This window comes from Cebus imitator, unplaced genomic scaffold, assembly GCF_001604975.1.
Source record: "Cebus imitator isolate Cc_AM_T3 unplaced genomic scaffold, Cebus_imitator-1.0 Scaffold0, whole genome shotgun sequence".
Classification (NCBI taxonomy): Eukaryota; Metazoa; Chordata; class Mammalia; order Primates; family Cebidae; genus Cebus; species Cebus imitator.
The window spans coordinates 6338840-6361219 of NW_016107315.1; the positions used below are offsets into that span (position 1 = coordinate 6338840).

Sequence of the window (22380 nt, forward strand, 5' to 3'; positions counted from 1 at the left end):
TTTTTGAGTTGGAGTCTTGCTCTGTCACCCAGGCTGGAGTGCAGTGGTGCAATCTTGGCTCACTGCAACCTCCACCTCCCGGTTTCAAGCAATTCTCCTGCCTCAGTCTCCTGAGCTGCTGGGATTACAGGCACCCACCACCACGCCTGGCTAATTTTTTGTATTTATAGTAGAGACGGGGTTTCAACAGGTTGACCAGGCTGGTCTTGAACCACTGGCCTCAGATGATCCACCTGCCTTGGCCTCCCAAAGCGCTGGGATTCCAGGCGTAAGCCACCGCGCCTGGCCAGCCACAAGTCTCTTGACATAAACCACCACATCAAGAAGAGGGGACACATCTATACAAGGCAATGGACAGGAAAGATCAGTTTTTGTGGCCCCCAATATCCTGCCAGAAGTGTCATCCCATGGTGCTTTCTGTGTCTCAAAGCTGAGTGGGTGGGCAGAGTGACGGAACAGCCAGGGGTGAGTTTCTTGATGTACTCACCCTTTACCATGGAAGGAAGCCTTGGGAAGACACTGGCAGTGGAGGGAGGAGGGTCAAGAAGGTAGGGAGGTGATCATTTTTTTCAGTTCCAAATCTGATTCTGCTGAGTACTGTGATGGATACAAATGGCCACCATTTTCTGTGCACTCTTTTCCTTATGTGAACACCAGAGAGACTGTTGCTGCAACACATCTCCTAAGGGCAGGAGCACCACTGATGCCTCTAGGGAGCTAGAAAGCACGCGGGAGAGGCCTAATCGCTATCCACAGGCTAACAGGCTGTTGCTTCTAGCTGAGAGAGAAAAGGCAAAATGCACACACCCACAGATGCCTCCTGGAGGCGCAGCTGTGAGGAGACCAACAGGCTCAGTGGTCTGCGCTCTCTGGGGAAGTGTTCTCCTCTGAGTATGCTCAAGAAGGCACTGCCTAGCTGGCTGCCTCGTTAACCCCGACTAACCTTCTTCAAGCTTAGCCAAAGCACATCTGACACTCTCAGAGCCACTCACCTGCCATGTTGGAAATGTTAACGTTCAGCCTTTTCGAGTTACAGGGCATTTTAAGAAAGAAGAAAAAAAGGGCAATCAACTCTTGTTTTGGTAACGGTAGGGGGGCTGGCATTTCTTTAAAACCTAAGTCAAATGATGAGGGGGCTAGAAGTACTCATTTCTATCCTGCTGTCGGTAGTCAGGACCGTGGCAGCAGGAGGGCAGTGGGTGTGGAAGCTGCCTGGGATGCAGCAGCAGCAGCGTGGGCTGCAGAAACTAAGATGCTCTGTGTTCCCCGCACCCCTCCTGAGCTCTTGACCATCAAAGCACTTTATAGACAGAGCCTAGGGTAGACATGCTGTCTCCAGATGAGGCAATGACTCTATGACCTAAAACAGTGCTCCTTCCGCTAGGCAGAGGGGTGTGAACAGGCAGCCTATGGGGCAGCCTGAGAGCAGCTGTCAGGTCAAAAAGACTGCCAGGAGCACTGACCTCAGCAAGAATGCAAATGTCCATTAATAAGCCTGAGGGAGCCAAGCACGGTGGCTCATGCCTGTAATCCCAGCACTTTTGGAAGCTGAGGCAGGCAGATCACCTGAGGTCGGGAGTTTGAGACCAGCCTGACCAACATGGAGAAACCCCCTCTGTACTAAAAATACAATATTAGCCAGGAGAATCACTTGAACCCAGGAGGCAGAGGTTGCAGTGAGCCTAGATCACACCATGGCAGCTAGCCTAGGCAACAAGAATGAACCTCCATCTCAAAATAATAAGTCTGAGGAAGGAGAGGAGGTGCTCATGTGCAGAGATGCTTCCCTGGGTCCTATCCCTGGCACCATCCCCGGGTAGTGGTAAAGCGTGAGGTAAGCTACCACTTACCTGATGCTCTAACATTCTCCCCAATCAAAAGGACAACCTACCTTGCCAAATGGACTGAGAGGCACATTTTAATGTCAGTAAAGTGCTTTGAGGTACCACAGGGGAGACAGGAAAGTGATCTGTGTGTATCCCCAAAGCCTCCAAGATGGAGAGCACTAGGGCTGAGTCAGGGCTGTCTGTTCCAGCCCTGCTACAAGCACCCTGGTCTCTGAGCCACCTCATCAGGGACTTCTAGGAGCCTCGATGCCCAAGCCCTGCAGATTCTCCATGCTGGTGCTGAGAGAACCACCCAAACTGAGCCTAGGCTTTAGTTCAGGCCAAACAAGGAGGCCCAAGAAGACTGCAGGGTCCAGGCCATGAGTCCAAGGATCATGAACAAATCCAGACCTTTCCATTTCTCCCTCAGGGCTCCAACAGCTCTGCTAACCCCACCCCTCCTCACTTGCTTTCTGGAGGCCTGTGGCCCTGGCACCAGGGCTCCCACTGCCACCCACCTCCCCACACACCCTGGACCAAGCTGTTGCTGGAGGCAAGGCTCCTCCCTTACCTCGAGAGATGGTCCCTCCAGGGGCAGGGTTGACACACATGGGTGGAAGGCGGGGTGGGGGAAGTTTGCACTGACGCTGCCTGTGCTGGGCCCGATCTGGGGAAAGAGAGAGGGCATCAGGGCGACATGTTCTCACCCCTCACAGTTATAGACCCCTGAACTGACTCACGCAGAGCATCCGTGAGGAGCTCTGGGCAGCAGGGCTGCTGGATGGTGCTGGGAGCAGCCACAGGTTCTGAGAAACAGCACTAACAACGCCGCACAGGAAGAAGGCAAGCATCTTGTACGATGTGATACGTGACAGCCTTGGAGAGAGCGCTCAAACTCTTTCCTGCTCCCTTAGCTACCCCCACAAGCTTAACGCCCATCCTACATACTTCTCTTCGTCTTAAGTTGTGAGGATGTGACAGGACAACAGGAGAAAGCTGAAAGCCTCAGTACTATGTCAACTCAAAGCACCATGTATCCTCCCTTTATGGTAGCTACCTACACCTCTGCTGTGGGTTCCCTGATGGCTACCTCAGCCACCAAATCTCAAATCAGTTTTTCCCTCCAAGAGCTGGGCAAGAGAGGGACGACTGGACTAAGCATGTCCAGCCTGAGAGCTAAAACCAAACCCAACCAACACTTACCAGCCTTCTCCCTCTTTCTAACAAAGAACAACCTGCCATTCCAAATATTTCCATTCATTTGGGGGCTAAATGCTACTTATTAGTAACCTACAAAGTACATTTCTAAGAAGTCCCAAAAACTTGAGGAACATGAATGAAAATTAAGACACTCACTGAGTCTTCCACAGGAAGATGGAAATGTATGGGTAAGAAAGGCTTAATAAGGTCCTTTTAAACCACCTAAATGGTGACCTTTTGAGAGTCACTAGTCTGGGGGGTGGGAGACTAGATGTGCTTTGTCCCCCTGGTTTCAGTATAGTAAATGGGCCAGAAGAGGAGCAGAGACAGCCACACACAACTGAAGCATGAGAAAACACCTGTTCTACAAAGATATCCATTTGTGGAATGCAAAGTGATTCATATACACTTGGTATATGAGGAGAAAGATATCATTGAAACATAGCTCGTTTCAAAAAATTCTGAAGGCAAAGGAGCTGAAAAAGCAGGAGTAGAATTATAATCTTCAGCAGGAAAGAAAAAGCCCTTTCAGCTATTTCTCTTTTTTTTATTAAAACTGAGTGCCTATAGAGAATCAAGGTGGTAGATACAAGGGTGTTCGCTCTACAATTTTTTTCAATATTTCAGTATTTTTGAAAATGTTCACAATAAAATGTTGCAGGGAGGGCAAGTCCTGCACTCAGACCCTCCCCCCAGTCCCATCTGCACACACTCATTTACCGCAGTGGCTGTTTCAGAGCTCCACCTCCACCTGGGCTTCCTCAGCAACTGCCAGCTCTCCTCACATTAGAAGGCTCTTTGTGGCCAGGCACAGTGGCTCACATCTGTAATGCCAGCATTTGGGAGGCCAAGGCCAGCAGATCACCAGGTCAAGAGATCGAGACCATCCTGGCCAACATGGTGAAACCCTGTCTCCACTAAAAATACAAAAATTAGCTGGGCGTGGTGGCACAAGCCTGTAATCCCAGCTACTTGGGAGGCTAAGGCATGGGAATCACTTGCACCCAGGAGGCAGAGGTGGCAGTGAGCCGAGATTGTGCCACTGCACCCCAGACTGGCAACAGAGCGAGACTCAGTCTCAAAAAACAAAAAACAGAAGTCTCTTTGTACATTTTTTTTTTTTTTTGTTATAGGTTTTTTTTTTTTTTTTTTTTTTTTTTTTTTTTTAAGATTGGGTTTCACCATGATGGCCAGGCTGGTTTTGAACTCCTGACCTCATGTGATCCACCCACCTCGGCCTCCCAAAGTGCTAGGATTACAGGCTTGAGCCACTAAGCCCAGCCTGCTCTTTGTACATTTTTGGCATCATATCACCCTGAGCTGCTTGCCTAGGTGGTCCAAAGCATTTTCTCAAGCACCAATGATTTTTGTCATATTTTGGTCATAAAGTTGCAGTTGCATAGACCCAATTCTATTTTTCCCATAAGGTCTCTTATAATATTTGTAGATGTGTGACTTTTTTCTTTCTTTTTATTTTATAGGTATGTGATTTTACAGAAAACATACATAGGGTTACAGCAGACGTGCTTGTAGGATCTTCTAGAACTAAGTGCCTAGGATCAAGGTTTATTTTGAAACTAATTCCAGGTCTGCCTTGAAGCTAAGGTTGGAAATGACCTGCTCAACCTCTCCATTCCTGTTTAAGGAGGGTCCTCATTCACATCCAGGAATGCTGGATTGAAAAAAAAAAAAAGAATAAATGATTTAATGATTAGTTATTATCTCATTAAGCTTTTTGGCAATTGGGAGAGAGCTGTTACAATCCCACAACTTAATTAGGCCCACTTCTGACTACGCAGTTGGACAGAAAATTTACATTCTTGCTATTAATCCAGTGTTTTTCAAAGTTTTGTGCTGGCTGTGAAAGACTCAGCCTGCTCTTTTTTTTTTTTCTTTTCTTTTTCATTGTTCGGCTTGCTCTCTGTAGCCTGAGTCTGATGGCATTACAGGTGAGAAATCAGACAGCTGAGTTAAGATGCTGGCAAGGGCAGTAACAAGTAACTTACTCAGCACATGGGCATCCTAGCCAATGGCTTTGTTAAATCACATAATGGGGAAGACAGTAGCTAGCCACAAGACCCAGTGGGCCACCATCCACAATGCTGCATGGAATTGCTATAGCTGTTTCTTTTTTTATTTTTTCTTTTCCCTCCAGATTAGCTGTACTGCATTATGCTACAGCTGTTTCTATCAGAACCATGAAATGGTCCATCCCATTGAGACTATAAGCTCCAGAGTACCAGGAAGCATCTCTGAAATACAGCTCTCTTCACCCTAGTGTCTCCTACACAGCAGGTGCTAAATTATGCAACCTCACAGCACACTGCATGCTGAGGGAGGCCATAGCTCTCCAGTATGTATCAAGAGCATACCATGCCCAAGACTAAGAATTGAGCACAGACCACAGCCAGGTGCTTTTCCTGTATTTCAGCTTTAATAACTTCACTGTAGTCCTGAAGACATCGGGTAAGAAACAGGATCAGGTAAGTTAACACCTTGCTAATATTAGGGAAAGCCATATTCAAGCCCCAGTCAGACAAACTTGGGAGCCTCAAGCTTCACATCAACTTACATTTCTGCTCAAAGTTCATGATACCCTAGGAGCTCATAATTTCATAATGAAGAACAAAGAAATATGTAAAAGGAAAACTCAAACCAAGCACAATGGCTCACACCTGTGGTCCGTACACTTTGGGAGGCCAAGGCAGGAGGAGTACTTGAGGCCAAAAGTGTGAGAACAGCCTGGGAAACATAGGAAGACTCTGTTTCCACACACACATACACACACACACACACACACACACACACACACACTTTTTAGTTACTTTTTAAATTTTTGTTTATTTATTTATTTGAGATGGAGTCTTGCACTGTCACCCAGGCTGGAGTGCAGTGGTGCAATCTCAGCTTACTACAACCTCAGCTTACTACAATCTCTGCCTCCTGGGTTCAAGTGATTCTCCTGCCCCAGCCTCCCAAGTACCTGGGACTACAGGTGTACACCACCATGCCCAGCTAATTTTTTGTATTTTTGGTAGAGGCGGGGTTTCACCATGTTAGCCAGGATGGTCTCCATCTCCTGACCTCATGATTCACCCACCTCAGCCTCCCAAAGTGCTGGGATTACAGGCATGAGATACCATGCCTGGCCTAAAATTTTATTTCTTAAAAAATAGAGAGATGGGGTCTCATCATGTTGTCCAGGCTGCTCTCAAACAATCTTCTTGTCTTGGCCTCCCAAAGTGCTGGGATTACAAGCATGAGCAACTGTGCCCAGACAAAAAAAAAAAAAAATTTTCTTTTTTGTTTTGAGACGGAGTCTCCCTCTATCACCCAGGCTGGAGACCAATGGCATGATCTTAGATCACTGCCACCTCCACCTCCCGGGTTCAAGCGATTTTTCTGCCTCAGCCTCCTGAGTAGCTGAGATTACAGGCACCTGCCACCGTGCCCAGCTGATTTTTGATTTTTTTTTTTTTTCTAGTAGAGACAGGGTTTCACCATGTTGGTTAGGCTGGTCTTGAACTCCTGACCTCAGGTAATCCGCCTAGCTTGGCCTCCCAAAGTGCTGGGATTACAAGCGTGAGCCCCTGCGCCCAGCCCTGAAAAAAAAATTTTTAATTAGTCAGGCATGGTGGCATACGCCTATATTTCCAACTACTCACTTGAGCCCAGGAGTTCAAGGTTACAGTGATCATATCACTGCACTCCAGCCTGGGCAACAGAGTGAGACTTTGTCTCAAAAAACTTTTTTTTTTTTTTTAAATGGAGTCTCACTCTGTCACCTGGCTAGAGTGCAGTGGTGAGATCTCAGTCCACTGCAATCTCTGCATCCCAGGTTCAAGTGATTCTCCTGCCTCAGCCTCCCAAGTAGCTGGGTTTACAGGCCGTGCACCACTGTGCCCAGCTAATTTTTGTATTTTTAGTAGAGATGGGATTTCGCCATGTTGGTCAGGTTGGTCTCAAACTCCTGACCTCAGGTGATCCACCTGCCTTGGCCTCCCAAAGTGCTAGGATTACAGGCGTGATCCACGACATCTGGCAAAAAACTTTTTTTTTTTTTGAGATGGAGTCTTGCTGTGTCACCCAGGCTGGGGTATAATTATGTGATCTCAGCTCACTGCAACCTCTGCCTACCGTGTTCAAGTGATTCTCCTGCCTCAGCCTCCTGAGTAGCTGGGATTACAGGCTCCCACCACCACACCCAGCTAATTTTCTTTTTTGTAATTTTTTTCTAATTTTCTCACTCTGTCACCAGACTGGAGTACAGTGGCGTGATCTCAGCTCACTGCAACCTCCACCTCCTGGGTTCAGGCGATTCTCATGCCTCAGCCTCCTGAGTAGCTGGGACTACAGGCGTGCGCCACCATGCCCAACTAATTTCTGCATTTTTAGTGGAGACAGGGCTTCACCGTATTGGCCAGGATGGTCTCAATCTCCTGACCTTGTGATCCACCAGCCTTGGCCTCCCAAAGTGCTGGGATTATAGGCATAAGCCACTGTGCCCGGTCTTTTTTTTTTTTTTTTTTTTTGAGACAGAGTCTCACTCTGTCACCATGCGGGAGTGCAGTGGCGCTATCTCGGCTCACTGCAACCACCTCCTCCAGGGTTCAACCAATTCTCCTGCCTCAGCCTCCCGAATAGCTGAGATTACAGGCGTGCACTACCACACCCAGCTAATTTTTATATTTTTTAGTAGAGATGGGGTTTCACCATTTTGGCCAGGATAGTCTCGATCTCTTGATCTCGTGATCCGCCTATCTCAGCCTCCCAAAGTGCTGGAATTACGGGCATGAGCCACTGTAGCCAGCCTAATATTTGTAATTTTAGTAGAGACAGGGTTTCACCATGTTGTCCAGGCTGGTCCCAGCCAAAAAACATTTTTATTTTTGATAAAAAATAAAGGAAAGGAGAACTCCATAAGAAATAAAAAGCAGCCGGGCGCGGTGGCTCAAGCCTGTAATCCCAGCACTTTGGGAGGCCGAGGCGGGTGGATCACGAGGTCAAGAGATCGAGACCATCCTGGTCAACATGGTGAAACCCCGTCTCTACTAAAACTACAAAAAATTAGCTGGGCATGGTGGTGCGTGCCTGTAATCCCAGCTACTCAGGAGGCTGAGGCAGGAGAATTGCCTGAACCCAGGAGGCGGAGGTTGCAGTGAGCCGAGATCGTGCCATTGCACTCCAGCCTGGGCAACAAGAGTGAAACTCTGTCTCAAAAAAAAAATAAAATAAAATAAAAAAGAAATAAAAAGCAGTTCTATACAACAATAGAAGTGTCACAAGGCCACCCACAACCAATTGCCAAGGTAATGATGCAAACCCTAAGTCCTAGCAGTATTCAGAAGACAGGAGAGGCTGGCCCCAGGGACTCGCCTATAATCCCAGCACTTTGGGAACAGGCGGAGCGCCTGAGGTCAGGAGTTCAAGACCAGCCTGGCTGACATGGCAAAACCTAGTCTCTACTAAAAATACAAAAAATTAGTGGGGCCTGGTGATGTGCATCTGTAGTTCCAATTACTCAGGATGCTGAGGTGGGAGGATTGCTTGAGCCCAAGAGGTGGAGGTTGCAGTGAGCCGAGATCATGCCACTGCACTGAGAGCCTGGGCACAAAGCAAGATCCTGTCTCAAAAGGAAAAGAAAAAAAAAAGAAGACATGATATGGCATTCACCCTTATAGTCAGGAAACCGTGAAAAGATAGGTTTGCCTAAAGAAAAACACTTAAAGCAGTGACTCTTTGTGATTAATAGTTTCCCCGAGATCTTCAAGCATAAAATGGTTGTTGGTCAATACACAATACTTACCTGTGTGGAAATCAAGGTCTAAAATCAGACTGTTATTATATCCTGAAGCTACTTAACAACAACATGGCTTTTGAGTTTACGAGGCATCAGGCCCCATTTTAAGCTCTTTAAGTGTATTAACTCATCTGATCCTTACAACAACCCTACAGAGGTGCAATGATTTGGTTCACTTAAATAATGAGGACCAAAGGTCCACTTAAATAATGAAGACAGAAAGGCTCAGTCACCTGCCCAAGCCAGAGCTGTGCTGTGAAGCCAGCATCTGGGTCCAGAACCTTTGCTCAGTAAGGCTATGCTGCCTCCCACAAACTGTGAAGAAATTCTGCCTCATACTCTCTCACTCGGACCATCTCCCTGTCATATCAGAGACTTGTTAATGTGGGGAAAATGAGGATCATGATTTTTCTTTTTCTTTTTCTGAGACAGAGCCTTACTCTGTCACCCAGGCTAGAGTGCAATGGCAGGATTTCTGTTCACATCAACCTCTGCCTCCCAGGTTCAGCGATTCTTCTGCCTCAGTCCCTTAAGTGGCAGGGATTGTAGGTGCCTGCCACCATGCTTGGCTAATTTTTGTATTTTTAGTAAAGATGGGGTTTCACCGTGTTATCCAGGCTGGTATGAAACTCCTGATCTCAAGTGATTCACCCGCCTCAGCCTCCCAAAGTGTTAGGATTACAGACATGAGCCACTGCGCCCAGCCGAGGATCATGTTTTTTTTTTTTTTTTTTTTTTTTTTTGTTTTTTTTTTTTTTTTTTTTTTTTTTTTTTGAGATGGGAGTCTCTCCGTTGCCCAGGCTGGAGTGTAGTAGCATGATCTCAGCTCACTGCAACCTCCACCTCCCAGGCTCAAGTGATTCTCCTGCCTCAGCCTCCCAAGTAGCTGGGACTACATGCACATGCCACCATGCCCAGCTAATTTTTGTATTTTTTAGTAGAGATGGGTTTTCACCATGTTGGCCAGGATGGTCTCGATCTCCCGACCTCGTGATCTACCTGCTTTGGCCTTCCAAAGTGCTCAGATTACAGGCGTGGGCCATCGTGCTCAGCGGATCATGATTTTCATTGGGCTTTCCATCTCTTTACAAAATCAGTACTATTGCCGGGCACCGGTGACTCACACCTGTAAGTCCCAGCACTTTGGGAGGCCGAGGCAGGGGGATCACCTGAGTTCGGGAGTTTGAGACCAGCCTGACCAACATGGAGAAACTCCATCTCTACTAAAAATACAAAATTAGCCGGGCATGGTGGCACATGCCTGTAATCCCAGATACTTGGAAGGCTGAAACAGGAGAATCACTTGAACTCAGGAGGCGGAGATTGCGGTGAGCCAAGATCACGCCCTTGTACACCAGCCCGGATAACAAGAAAAAAAAAATCAGTACTATTAATTCGGAGACACTGTTACCATGAGAAAAACTGTTTTCAATGACCTTTTACAAGTGGGTAGACAACAAAGCCCACTGGTTCGTAAGTAAACACAAAGTGATAATTTTAGCTAAAAAAAAAACATGTACTGTCCACACTAATCTCAAGTTGTTTTTTCCTTCTTTCTTACATATAGTTAGCCAAAGAAAAAAAAAAGCCCAGGATGACAGAAATTAATTTTTTCAAACAACATGAAAACAGACAACCAGGTGCAGTGGCTCCTGCTTGTAATCCCAGCACTTTTGGAGGCCAAGGCAGGCAGATCATGCAGATCATGAGGTCAGGAGTTCAAGAACAGAGTGTTCAACATGGTGAAACTCTGTTTCTACTAAAAAATATAAAAATTAGCTGGGTGTGGTGACACACACTTGTAGTCCCAGCTCTCAGGAGGCTGAGGCAGGAGAATCGCTTGAACCCATGATGCGGCGGTTGCAGTGAGCTGAGATCATGCCACTGTACTCCAGCCTGGGCAACAGAAAGACCCCATCTCAATAAAAAAAAACAACAGATGGAGTGGCTAAAGACACACAATGAGGCAGGGAGAGGCTGCTCTGAGCCCTGGTACATCCAGCCCTCCTTCTGGTCCCATTCAATGGGTTACACATGGCGCCACTTAGCCAGGGTTTCCCAGGCCTCAAGAAACAAAACTTGGAGAGAAGACACAACTGGGAAGACCTATTTAATCAGTAGTTTGGATGTTGTTATCATTCTCATTTATTTGTAAAATATGCTAAGATAGAAGCCTCAGGATCAGCTTCAACACAGGCTACAGGCCTTTTAATCTTCTGTCTCTTGAAGAAGAAAAGTCATGTTTCTAAGAAATACAAAGCTCTCTGGATCTGGCCCCTGAAGTCCCCACCAGCTACTTCACCTCCTATAAACACACTGAGAGCTCTAAGCTATACCCGTCATGACTCAATTTTGCCACTGCCCACGCAACCCTTTCACTCCGTGTGCCAGACAGCACTAATTTCAAGACTTGCCAGAGTTTTTATTAACTAATGTAACAGTGACTCTGTAGATATTTGTCCCTACCCAAATGTCATGTTGAAATGTAATCTCCAGCCAGACACGGTGGCTCACGCCTATAATCCCAGCACTTTGGGAGGCCAAGACGGGCGGACCACTTGAGCTCAGGAGTTTAAGACCAGCCTGGTCAATATGGCGAAACCCCGTGTCTACTAAAAATGCAAAAATTAGCTGGGCATGGTGGTGCATGCTTGTAGTCCCAGCTACTCAGGAGGCTGCGGCAGAAGAATCACTTGAACCAGGGAGGCGGAGGTTGCAGTGAGCTGAGATCTTGCCACTGCACTCCAGCCTGGGAAACAGAGCCACTCTGTCTCAAAAAAAAAAAAAGAAAGAAAGAAATGTAATCCCCACTGTTGGAAGGTCATAGGGTGGATCCCTCATGTCTTGGTGCTATCCTTGTGAAAGTGAGTAAATTCTCATGAGATCTTTTTTCTTTTTTTTTTTTGAGATGGATTCTTGCCCTGTCACCCAGGCTGGAGTGCGGTGGCACAATCTCAACTCACTACAACCTCCAACCTCCACCTCCTAGGTTCAAGCAATTCTTGTGCCTCAGCCTCCCAAGTAGCTGGGACTACAGGCGCATACCACCACACCCAACTAATTTTCTGTAAGAGATGGGGTCTTAGTATGTTGGCCAAGCTGGTCTTGAATGCCTGACCTCAAGTGATTCGCCTGCCTTGGCCTCACAAAGTGCTGGGATTACAGGCATGAGCCACCACACACAGCCTCTCATGATATCTTATTTTATTTATTTGTTTATTTTATTTTTAATTTATTTTTTTATTTTTTTGAGACAGAGTCTCACTCTGTCACCAGGGAACCGACTGGAGTACAATGGCGCGATCTCGGCTCACTGCAACCTCCGCCGTCTCCCAGGTTCAAGCAATTCTCCTGCCTCAGCCTCCCAAGTAGCAGGGACTACAAGCACGCGCCACCAAGCCCGGCTAATTTCTGTATTTTAGTAGACACGGGGTTTCTCCATGTTGGCCAGTATGGTCTTGATCTCTTGACCTCGTGATCCGCCTGCTTCAGCCTCCCAAAGTGCTGGGATTACGGGTGTAAGCCACCATGCCAGGCTATTATTTATTTATTTATTTAAAGATGGCATCTCACTCTTGTTGCCCAGGCTGGAAAGCAATGGCATGTTCTCAGCTCACTACCTCTGTCTCCCAGGTTCAAGCGATTCTCCTGCCTTAGCCTCCCAAGCAGCTGGGATTACAGACCCCTTACACCATACATGACTAATTTTTGGTTTTTGGTTTGTTTTTTTTTTGAGACAGAGTCTTGCTCTGTCACCTAGGCTGAAGTGCAGTGGCGCAATCTCAGCTCACTGCAACCTCCAGCTCCTGGGTTCAAGCAATTCTCCTGCCTCAGTCTCCGAGCAGCTGGGACCACAGGCTCCCACCACCATGCCTGGCTAATTTTTGTATTTTTAGTAGAGATGTGGTTACACCACGTTGCCAGGCTGGTCTTGAACTCCTGAGCTCAGGCAATCCACCTACCTCGGCCTCCCAAAGTGCTGGGATTATAGGTGTGAACCACTGTACCCGGCCCTAATTTTTGAATTTTTAGTAGAGGCAGGGCTTCACCATGTTGGCTAGGCTGGTCTCAAACTCCTGACCTCAGGTGATCCACCTCTCTCAGCCTCTCAAAACGCTAGGATTACAGGTGTGAGCCATCACACCCAGCTGACCTTGTTTAAGCTATGTGGCCCTTCCTAGCTCTCTCTCTCTGGATCCTGATTTTTGCCATATGACATGCCTGCTCCCACTTCATCTTCTGCCCCTAAGTAAAAGCTCCCTGATTCCTCCCCAGAAGCCAAGCAGATTCCAGCACCATGCTTCCTATACACCCTGCAGAAATGTGAGCCAATTAAATCTTTTTTAACAAATTACCCAGTCTCAGGTATTTCTTTACAGCAATGCAAGAACAGCCTAATACAGACTCAGTCCACTTCCACCAGTGTTTGCTGAGACTTGCTATGTGCCAGATGCTAGCCAGGTGCTATGTATGATAAAAGAGAACAACAAGCCCTGGCTTCAGGGAGCTTCCAGTCTAGTGACACAATGAGTAATGCAGAATAGACTAAGCATGAAAAAGAACAGATATGGGACTAAGGAAGGTTGTAGAAAGATTACATTTGATCACAGAATTAGGAAAGGTTCACGACGGGGATAATATAAAATACTTGCCTAGAAAAATAGGATTTTAGAGGCTGGGCACGGGGTGGCTCACACCTGTAATCCCAGCACTTTGGGAGGCTGAGGTGGGTGGATCACTTGAGGTCAGAAGTTCAAGACCAGCCTGGCCAACATGGTGAAACCCTCGTCTCTACTAAAAATTAAAAAAAAAAAAAAAAATTAGCCAGGCCTGGTGGCTGGTGCCTGCAATCCCAACTACTATGAGGCAAGAGAATTGCTTGAACCCGGGAGGCAGAAGCTACAGTGAGAAGGGATCACACCACTGCACTCCAGCCTGGGCAATAGAGTGAAATGACACCTCAAAAAAAGAAATATAGGATTTTAATAAGCAGGGAGTATGTGGAAGAGGGCACTGGGGGGAGGCATGGCAAATGCACACAAAGGCCAGGGCAAGGAGAGACCCAGATTATAAGCACCAAGGAAAAGGAAGGCTATAGAAAAGGACTCTGGTAAACCACCCAAAGAAACATGCAAGAACTACACACTGGTGAGAGACTTTCACAGCCCTCACAGATGCCCATCCCAATAATGAAGGGCAAGAGGTCACAAACACAGTTGCAGTCTTACCTTTTCTGAATGAGTCCAGGCTGAACATTTCTGGCCAGGAGGGAAAGCTGGAATCCTGAGAACAAGGAGGGCCAAGGGGCAATGGTTAATATTCCTGGTCTAGGAACCCACAAAGAAGACATCAGTAACACAGACAGCACTATCCAGAAGATGAAAAAAGTGACACTCTTCACTAATGAGCCCCAACTGCTGCTCCCCAGTCTTAAGGACTAGAAGGCCAGCTCCACTCTAGAGTAATTATCTTTGCTTCATTCTAATTGAGCACTTTCTTCTCTTCTCTGTCCTAAAACTCCCCATACCCTGTTAAACAGAAGGTGATGCATTTCAAGAGAGACATGCAGTTCTACCTAGTTCTTCATAATACTTGCAGGTTTCCTTGGGACTTCCAGGAAGAAATTAAATTCTACATGGACCCCCTTCGGCCACATGACATCAGGAAATAGGACTGATGACTGACTGCCTCACGGGCAAACTAGCTTACTGGGCTTTCATAAAACCTAGTCAAGTCCCTAAAAATAAAATTTGACTGACAGTATCAAAGAATAACTATACAGTGATTCCAAATAAAAAGCTTTTCTTTATTTTTCTTTTTTTTTTTTCAAGATGGATTCCCACTCTGTCGCCCAGGCTGGAGTACAGTGGCACAATCTTGGCTCACCACAACCTCCACCACCCGAGTTCAAGTGATTCTCTTGCCTCAGCCTCCTGAGTAGCTGGGATTACAGGTGCGTGCCACCACGCCCAGCTAATTTTTGTATTTTTTAGTAGAAACGGGGTTTCCCCATGTTGACCAGGCTGGTCTCAAACTCCTGACCTCGTGATCCACCGGCCTCGGTCTCTCAGAATGCTGGGATTACAGGAGAGTGAGCCACCATGCCTGGCCAATAAAAAGCTTTTCATAGCAAGTCTCTATGAAATAACAAATATTAAGTTAAAGCACAACTATTGGCCAAAAGTTTGGTGCATTTTGCTTATTAGTATATTTAACTGAGAAATACACCTAGAGATGAGAAGAAACAAAAGCAATGCCTCTGGTTTAACACTTTGTTTTTAAAAATACTCAAACTCAGCTGGGTGCAGTAGCTAATGCCTGTAATACCAGCACTTTGGGAGGCCAAGGCAGGTGGATCACGAGCTCAGGTATTGGAGACCAGTCTGGCCAACATGATGAAACCCCGTCTCTACTAAATATACAAAAAAAATTGGCTGGGCGTGGTGGCTTACGCCTGTAATCCCACCACTTTGGGAGGCCAAGGTGGGCAGATCACGAGGTCAGGAGTTCAAGACCAGCCTGACCAACATGGTGAAACCCCGTCTCTACTAAAAACACAAAAATTAGCCAGGTGTGGTGGCATGCACCTGTAATCCCAGCTACTCAGGAGGCTGAGGCAGGAGAATCACTTGACCCTGGGAGGTAGAGATTGCAGTGAGCCAAGATCATGCCATTGCACTCAAGCCTGGATGACAGAGAAATACTCTGTCTCAAAAAAATTAAATAAATACAAAATACAAAACAATCAGCTGAGCATGATGGTGCGCACCTGTAATCCCAGCTACTTAGGAAGGCTGAGGCAGGAGAATCACTTGAATCCGGGAAGCGGAAGGTGCAGTGAGCGGAGATCGCACCACCGCACTCCAGCCTGGGAGACAGACCAAGACTCCGTCTCAAAAAAAAAAAAAAAAAAAAAACTCTATGATAGAATATATTTAGAAAGAAAATACTCAAACTCAGATTTATAGATGTTTTTATAATGCAGTAATCCTGGATTAGGTGCAACAACCTTAAGTGGCCTTAGTTCAAAATCATCTACTGAAGGTGAGCCCCTGGAAGTAAAGAAAAAAAAATCACCTACACAGCATTTAGCAAATCCGGATCATGTCCAACATTGCTCGGAGTCTACAGGGGCCTACACTCCTGATCCTGACTGCTGTTTCCTCTCATTCTCAAATTTTGGGGGTGTAGGAATTAAAGGGCTGACCTGGGGCCGAATCCAGCAGATCTGCCCTGATGGCCTCCTCTCCCCAAGGAATGCCTGAAATTTTAGCCCATAGTATTCGGTAGCTCAGAGAGAAAACTTCAATACAATATCAATAATGCTAAAATTTACTTTAAGAAGTTACATTCTATAGATACCTTCTATCAAATGAAAATTTTAAAAAAGTTAGCCAGGCGAGGTGACTCACACCTGTAATCCCAGCACTTTGGGAGGCTGAAGCAGGTGGATTTCCTAAGGTCCAGAGTTCAAGACCAGCCTGGTCAACATGGCGAAACCCCATTTCTACTAAAAATACAAAAATTAGCCAGGCATGGTGGCAGGTGGCCATAATTCCAGCTATTCGGGAGGCTGAGGCAGGAGAACTGCTTGAACCCGGGAGGTGGAGGTTGCAGTGAGCCAAGATCACACCATTGCACTCCAGCCTGAGCAACAAGAGTGAAACTCTGTCTCAAATAAATAAATAAAAAGGGTATAATTTGAGATTCTAATTTTATTTTATTTTATTTTTTTTATTTTTTTTTTTTTGAGACGGAGTTTTGCTCTTGTTACCCAGGCTGGAGTGCAACGGCACGATCTCGGCTCACCGCAACCTCCGCCTCCTGGGTTCAAGCAATTCTCCTGCCTCAGCCTCCCGAGTAGCTGGGACTACAGGCGTGCGCCACCATGCCCAGCTAATTTTTGTATTTTTAGTAGAGACGGGGTTTCACCATGTTGACCAGGATGGTCTCGAACTCTTGACCTCATGATCCACCCGCCTCGGCCTCCCAAAGTGCTGGGATTACAGGCTTGAGCCACCGCGCCCGGCTGAGATTCTAATTTTAAAGAAAACCTGAATATTATAAAATGTAAAGTATCAAAAGTGATTATTACTTAAGAAAAAATATTTGGTTGGGTGCGGTGGCTCACGCCTGTAATCCCAGCACTTTGGGAGGCTGAGGTAGGCAGATCACCCAAGGTCAGGAGTTCAAGACCAGCCTGGCCAACACGGGGACACCCTGTCGCTAACAAAAATACAAAAAGTAGCTGGGCATGGTGGTGCACACCTATAATCCCAGCTACTGGGGGTGGGGGGAGTTAAGGCAGGAGTATCGCTTGAACCCAGGAAGCGGACGCTGGAGTAGGTGAGCCAAGATCACACCACTGCACTCCAGCCTGGCCAACAAAGCAAGACTCCATCTCGAAAAAAATAAATAAATAAATAAACAATATTGCTAAGAAATTGTATACTGGCTGGGTACAGTGGTTCACACCTGTAATCTCAGCACTTTGGGAGGCTGAGGTGACAGGAGCACTTGAGAACAAGAGTTCAAGATCAGCCCGAGCAACTTAGTGAGACCCCATCTTTACAAAAAATTTTCAAAATTAGCCAAGTGTGGTGGTGCACGCTTGTAATCTTAGCTACTCAGGAGGCTAACACAGGAGGATCACTTCAGCCCAGGATTTTGAGGTTTACAGTGAGCTGTGATCACACCACTGCACTCCAGCCTGGGTGACCAACCGAGACCCTGTCTCTCTTTAAAAAAACCAAAAGCAGCCGGGTACGGTGTCTCACACCTGTAATCCCAGCACTTTGGGAAGCCGAAATGGGTGGATCACAAGGTCAGGAGTTCAAGACCAGCCTGGACAACACGGTAAAACCCTATCTCTATTTAAAAAAAAAAAAAAAAAAAAAAGCGATGGCCGGGCACAGTGGCTCACGCCTGTAATCCTAGCACTTTGGGAGGCCGACATGGGCAGAACACCTGAGGTTGGGAGTTCGAGACCAGACTGACCAATATGGAGAAACCCTGTCTCTACTAAAAATACAAAATCAGCCCAGCATGGTGGCACATGCCTGTAATCCCAACTACTCGGGAGGCTAAGGCAGGAGAATCACTTGAACCTGGGAGGTAGAGGTTGCAGTGAGCCAAGATCAAGCCATTGCACCCTAGCCTGGGCAACATGAATGAAACTCGGTCCCAAAAAAAAGAAAAGAAAAATTTAATGGCTAGGTGTAGTGGCTCATGCCAGTAATCCGAGCACTTTGGGAGGCCCAGGTGGAGGATCTCTTGAGACCAGGAGTTTGAGACCAGCCTAGGCAACACAGTGAGACCCTGTCTCTAAAGAAAAAAAAATTATAAGTTAATTTGCTTATAAATAGACTCTTGGTTTTACTTTTTTAAAGTCCCTAATCCTCTAGCCCAATATAACAATTTAGGCTCATGTACCACTATTCTTTCCTGTTCTAATTTAAAATACTACAGTATGAGAATCAAAATAGGATGTTTTAGAGATAATTTACAGAGCTCTAGAACATTTCATAGAGATCCAGAAGAAAGCTGTCTTCCTTGTAATGCAGTAATGTTAAAAATCTTTGTCATTCAATGACTCTAAGTAATTGAGAGATAAGTGAAATGCTATTATGTCAAGATTTCTTGCACAATGAAACACAATTTAATTCCAGGTAGTCACTAAGGGATGGTTCCAGGACAGAGACCCCACAATGACTAATTTTTTTTTTTTTTTTTTTTTTTTTTTTTTGAGACGGAGTTTCACTCATGTTACCCAGGTTGGAGTGCAATGGCGTGATCTCGGCTCACCGCAACCTCCGCCTCCTGGGTTCAGGCAATTCTCCTGCCTCAGCTTCCTGAGTAGCTGGGATTACAGGCACGCACCACCATGCCCAGCTAATTTTTTGTAGTTTTAGTAGAGACGGGGTTTCACCATGTTGACCAGGATGGTCTCGATCTCTTGACCTCGTGATCCACCCGCCTCGGCCTCCCAAAGTGCTGGGATTATAGGCTTGAGCCACCGCGCCCGGCCCCACAATGACTAATTAAAAATGATACCCTTCTGGCTGGGCGCAGTGGCTCACACCTGTAGTCCCAGCACTTTGGGAGGCTGAGACGGGTGGATCACCTGAGGTCAGGAGTTAGAGACCAGCCCCCATCTCTTCTAAAAATACAAAAAAATTAGCCAGGCATGGTGGCAGGCACCTGTAATCCCAGCTACTTGAGAGGCTGAGACAGGATCACTCGAACGTGGAAAGAGGAGGTTACAGTAAGCCGAGATCACGCCACTGCACTCCAGCCTGGGGGACAAAGCGAGACTCCATCTCAAAAATAAAATCAAATAAATGATACCCTCTTCCAAGACAGTCACAAGTAGGTTTAACACATGCCTCTTGTTTTAGTGTAGCTGAGCATGAGATCCAGCACCGCTCTGTGCAGAGCTAAATCAGCTTACCTTATAAAAGCAATGACAGTCTCAGATTTTGTAGGCTTTTCAACTGGAGCTGAATTCTCTCCTTGCTATTCCTCATCACGAGGCTGGGCCTCCTCCTGGGAAGTACAATGCTGGGTCAACAGAGTGATGGTCTCACAGGGAAAGAAAGTTGCTCTATCCATTAAAATTCATTTACTAGTTCTAACAGGGACAAATTTTGTTAGTGGCATGAAGCACACATACTGGACAAAATGGCCTTAACTCAGGACTTGCCATGACCCATTCCAGGCCCATTAAATTGTGAGCTGTCCTACACCAGCAACTGTAGAAGTGCTAAAGTCTTATGACATCATCTCAGAAGAAGATGTAAAGGTAAAGAAAGCCTTGTAAGCCTGAAAAGCATTTTCTGCAAGTTCAGAGCAAAACCGACTTTAATTTTGAGTTATAATTCCATAGTGATTATGATAATCTAACGTAGATAAAGAAGCTATAATACTCTTCCAGATTGGGAAAATAACAACTCAATGTTGAATAGCATTTTTACAGTTTATGACATACTTCCATAGACTTTATCTCATTTAATCCAGGCAACTATCCAGTGAAGTAGGAATTATGTTTCCAGAGAAGAAAACTGAAGCACAGATTATACAACCTGCCCAAGATCCCACAGCTGCCTCAGGGCAGATGGAAATCTGCATTGAAGTATGCTGACTCCACCGCCCTCCATGCTTAGTCTAGGCTACTTTTCTTATCTCCAGGATATCATGCTGTTGCCTAAATGTACCATGGTTCATTCCTTGAGACATACTACACTGACATCTTCAAAGGCTGAAAGGGGCAAGAAAGGTCCAAGAGCTAATAAAACTTTGTATCACAGTTACATAAATTAAAACACTTGGAGAGCAACTATCATTTAGGGAGAAAGAGCCAACACGGGTAGAAAACGCAGCAAAGGAAGTAATTTCTGCACATTAACTTAAATATCTAAGATTTATGTGTAAATTACAAAATGTAGTCAAGATCCACTATAACAGTGGCGTTACCGCCTTGCAAAATATTTCAAGGAAAATCACCAGACAACGTCTCATTTCACTTTGGCCAGTAAGCTACAACCAAAACCAGGTTGAAAGCCTGTAACTGGCCTTCTGCAGTCTACCAGCTAGTGTATGGTAAGACCCTAACTGGAGTTGTAAAGTGGAACAGCCTCTGCCTTGAAAAATCACAATTCAAGTGACCAATGTTGCTGTACAACGACCAGATAGATACGACATATCCCTGGCTTGGGGGTTCTGAGGACCCCTGGGACTCCAGTTCACTGCAAACAAAGGACCCAACATGCATTTGGTCTGCCCCTGCTAAACGGGGCAAGTTACCACTAGCAAACAAAGAACACCTCACCCCTTGGCCTCCCCCAGTGACAAGGTCGGTGCAAAAGGGGGCAAACTAGAGGGGCCAGAAGGCACCGGGCCTCCCTCTGGACGAACGGTCCGGGCAGCACCGGGAGGCAGGAGAAGTAGACAAAGGTCTCGGGGCACTCCGGAGGCTTCCACCAGGCCCTGCCTGAGGAAACGGCGCATCCCCTGAGGCGAAGGCGTCGTTGCGCCAATGAAGCGGCCTCTCCCGCGGCCTCCGCGGAGCCCCTGGCTGCGAGGCCCGCCCCGGCGGACCGGTCTGGCCCCCGCCCCCACCCGGGCTCCATGGCAACGGCAGGCCGAGGCCTGGCTGCTCACGGATCGGCCCGGCCGGCTTCGCGGGCAGGCCTAGGATGCCCGGCCTGCTCCTTGGGCCCACCGGCTTCTCCGCCCCACACTCCGCCAGGCCGGCGGTCGGACCGGGTTCCCTCCTCGCGCCGACCACCCCCGGCCGCGGCAGGCTCCTGAAGAGGGCACGAAAGGGTAGAATAAAGAGCCGAATTCACCTGTTGTTACAGATGTGAAACAAGCCTCGGTGCACCGCGCATGAGCCGCGGGTCCCCCAACCACGGCCGGACTACAACTCCCAGCAGCGGCGGCGCGGCCCTTTCCGGGTCCCGTGACGGAAGTCCCGCCGCCGGCCCGTCGCTCCCCACCCCCCGCCACGGAGCCCGCCTGCCGCGCGTGGCCCCGTTCCTCTGCGGGCCTCGAGCCCGGCTCCACCAGAGACTCGTTGTGGCCGCTCGGGACACCTGGTACCCGGGATGCCCCGGCACCCGGCCCAATGGGGCGCGGCGGCGGCGCAGACAGGACTTCCGGCAGAGTCGCGAAGGGAATGGGCTTGCCGCTGCAGCTCTGGGGTCGCGGAGGGAGCGGGCCGGGCGGGGGCCGCCTCTCACAGCGACTTAGTTGCCTGCAGTGTGAGAGTGGGGAGGATCTTCGTGTCCTCTGCGCGCCAGCTGCGCCTCCTGGTGCGACTAAACACTCCGGGTCACGGCTGAGCCGGGGACGGTTTCCAGCTCGGGCTCAGGGATTCCACCCGCCTTCCCCGCCACAGCTTATAGCCACGCCTCTTCTCCATCTCCCCTCTGATCTTCTGTTTTTTTAGGGAGATGAGCATTTTTGCCTCCCCAGGTTACTGGAAAGATGAAATCAACGTGTTAGTTCGTTGATTTCGTAAACTGTACAACGCTAGGGAAAGGACAAGGTAGCACTTGCTGGTCACGGGGAGAGTGCTAGTCACAGTTGCTGGGGGGGGTTCGAGGTCCCGCCCCGGTCACATCACCTCTTTGGAATGAGAAGGGGGATTGTCCCAATTACACGCTGTGTTCCTCTAGATAAGATTCAAGTATAGGTTCAGTGGAATGCAGCTTCAAAAGTAAACAAGGCAGTGGCGTAGCCCTGAAGCTGCGTCAGAATTTTACAGAATATGTTTTTAAGATGTAGCCTTGCCGGGCGCGGTGGCACACGCCTGTAATCCCAACACTTTGGGAGGCCGAGGTGGTCGGATCACGAGGTCAAAAGATTGAAACCGTCCTGGCCAACATAGTGAACCCCCATCTCTAATTAAAATACAAAAACTAACTAGGCATGGTGGCGCGCGCCTGTAGTCCCAGATGCTTGGAAGGCTGAGGCAGGAGAATCACTTGAACCCAGGAGGTGGAGGTTGCAGTAAAGTCAAGATCGCACCACTGCACTCCAGCCTGGCGACAG

The 22380-nt window shown here is 47.5% G+C and overlaps 1 protein-coding gene across 6 annotated transcripts in view; it reads right to left on the minus strand.

The window, feature by feature from the left end:
- The window catches only part of DHX30 (DExH-box helicase 30), a 61559-nt gene extending 40175 nt beyond the window's left edge, over positions 1-21384 (minus strand). The window contains exons 1-5 of one of the 6 annotated variants that reach the window (XM_017518140.2): positions 21174-21265; positions 19277-19371; positions 14055-14109; positions 2398-2493; positions 993-1021 (exon numbers count right to left, since the gene is read on the minus strand). In XM_017518140.2, the coding sequence (XP_017373629.1) occupies positions 993-999 (7 nt within the window). In that variant the 5' untranslated portion in view covers positions 1000-1021; positions 2398-2493; positions 14055-14109; positions 19277-19371; positions 21174-21265. Of the gene's footprint in view, positions 1-487; positions 513-992; positions 1022-2397; positions 2494-14054; positions 14113-19276; positions 19372-21173 lie in introns of those variants that run through there. The other 5 variants (XM_037729375.1, XM_017518008.2, XM_017518063.2 and 2 more) reach the window with 5 other exon arrangements.
- Positions 21385-22380: the final 996 nt, after the last annotated feature.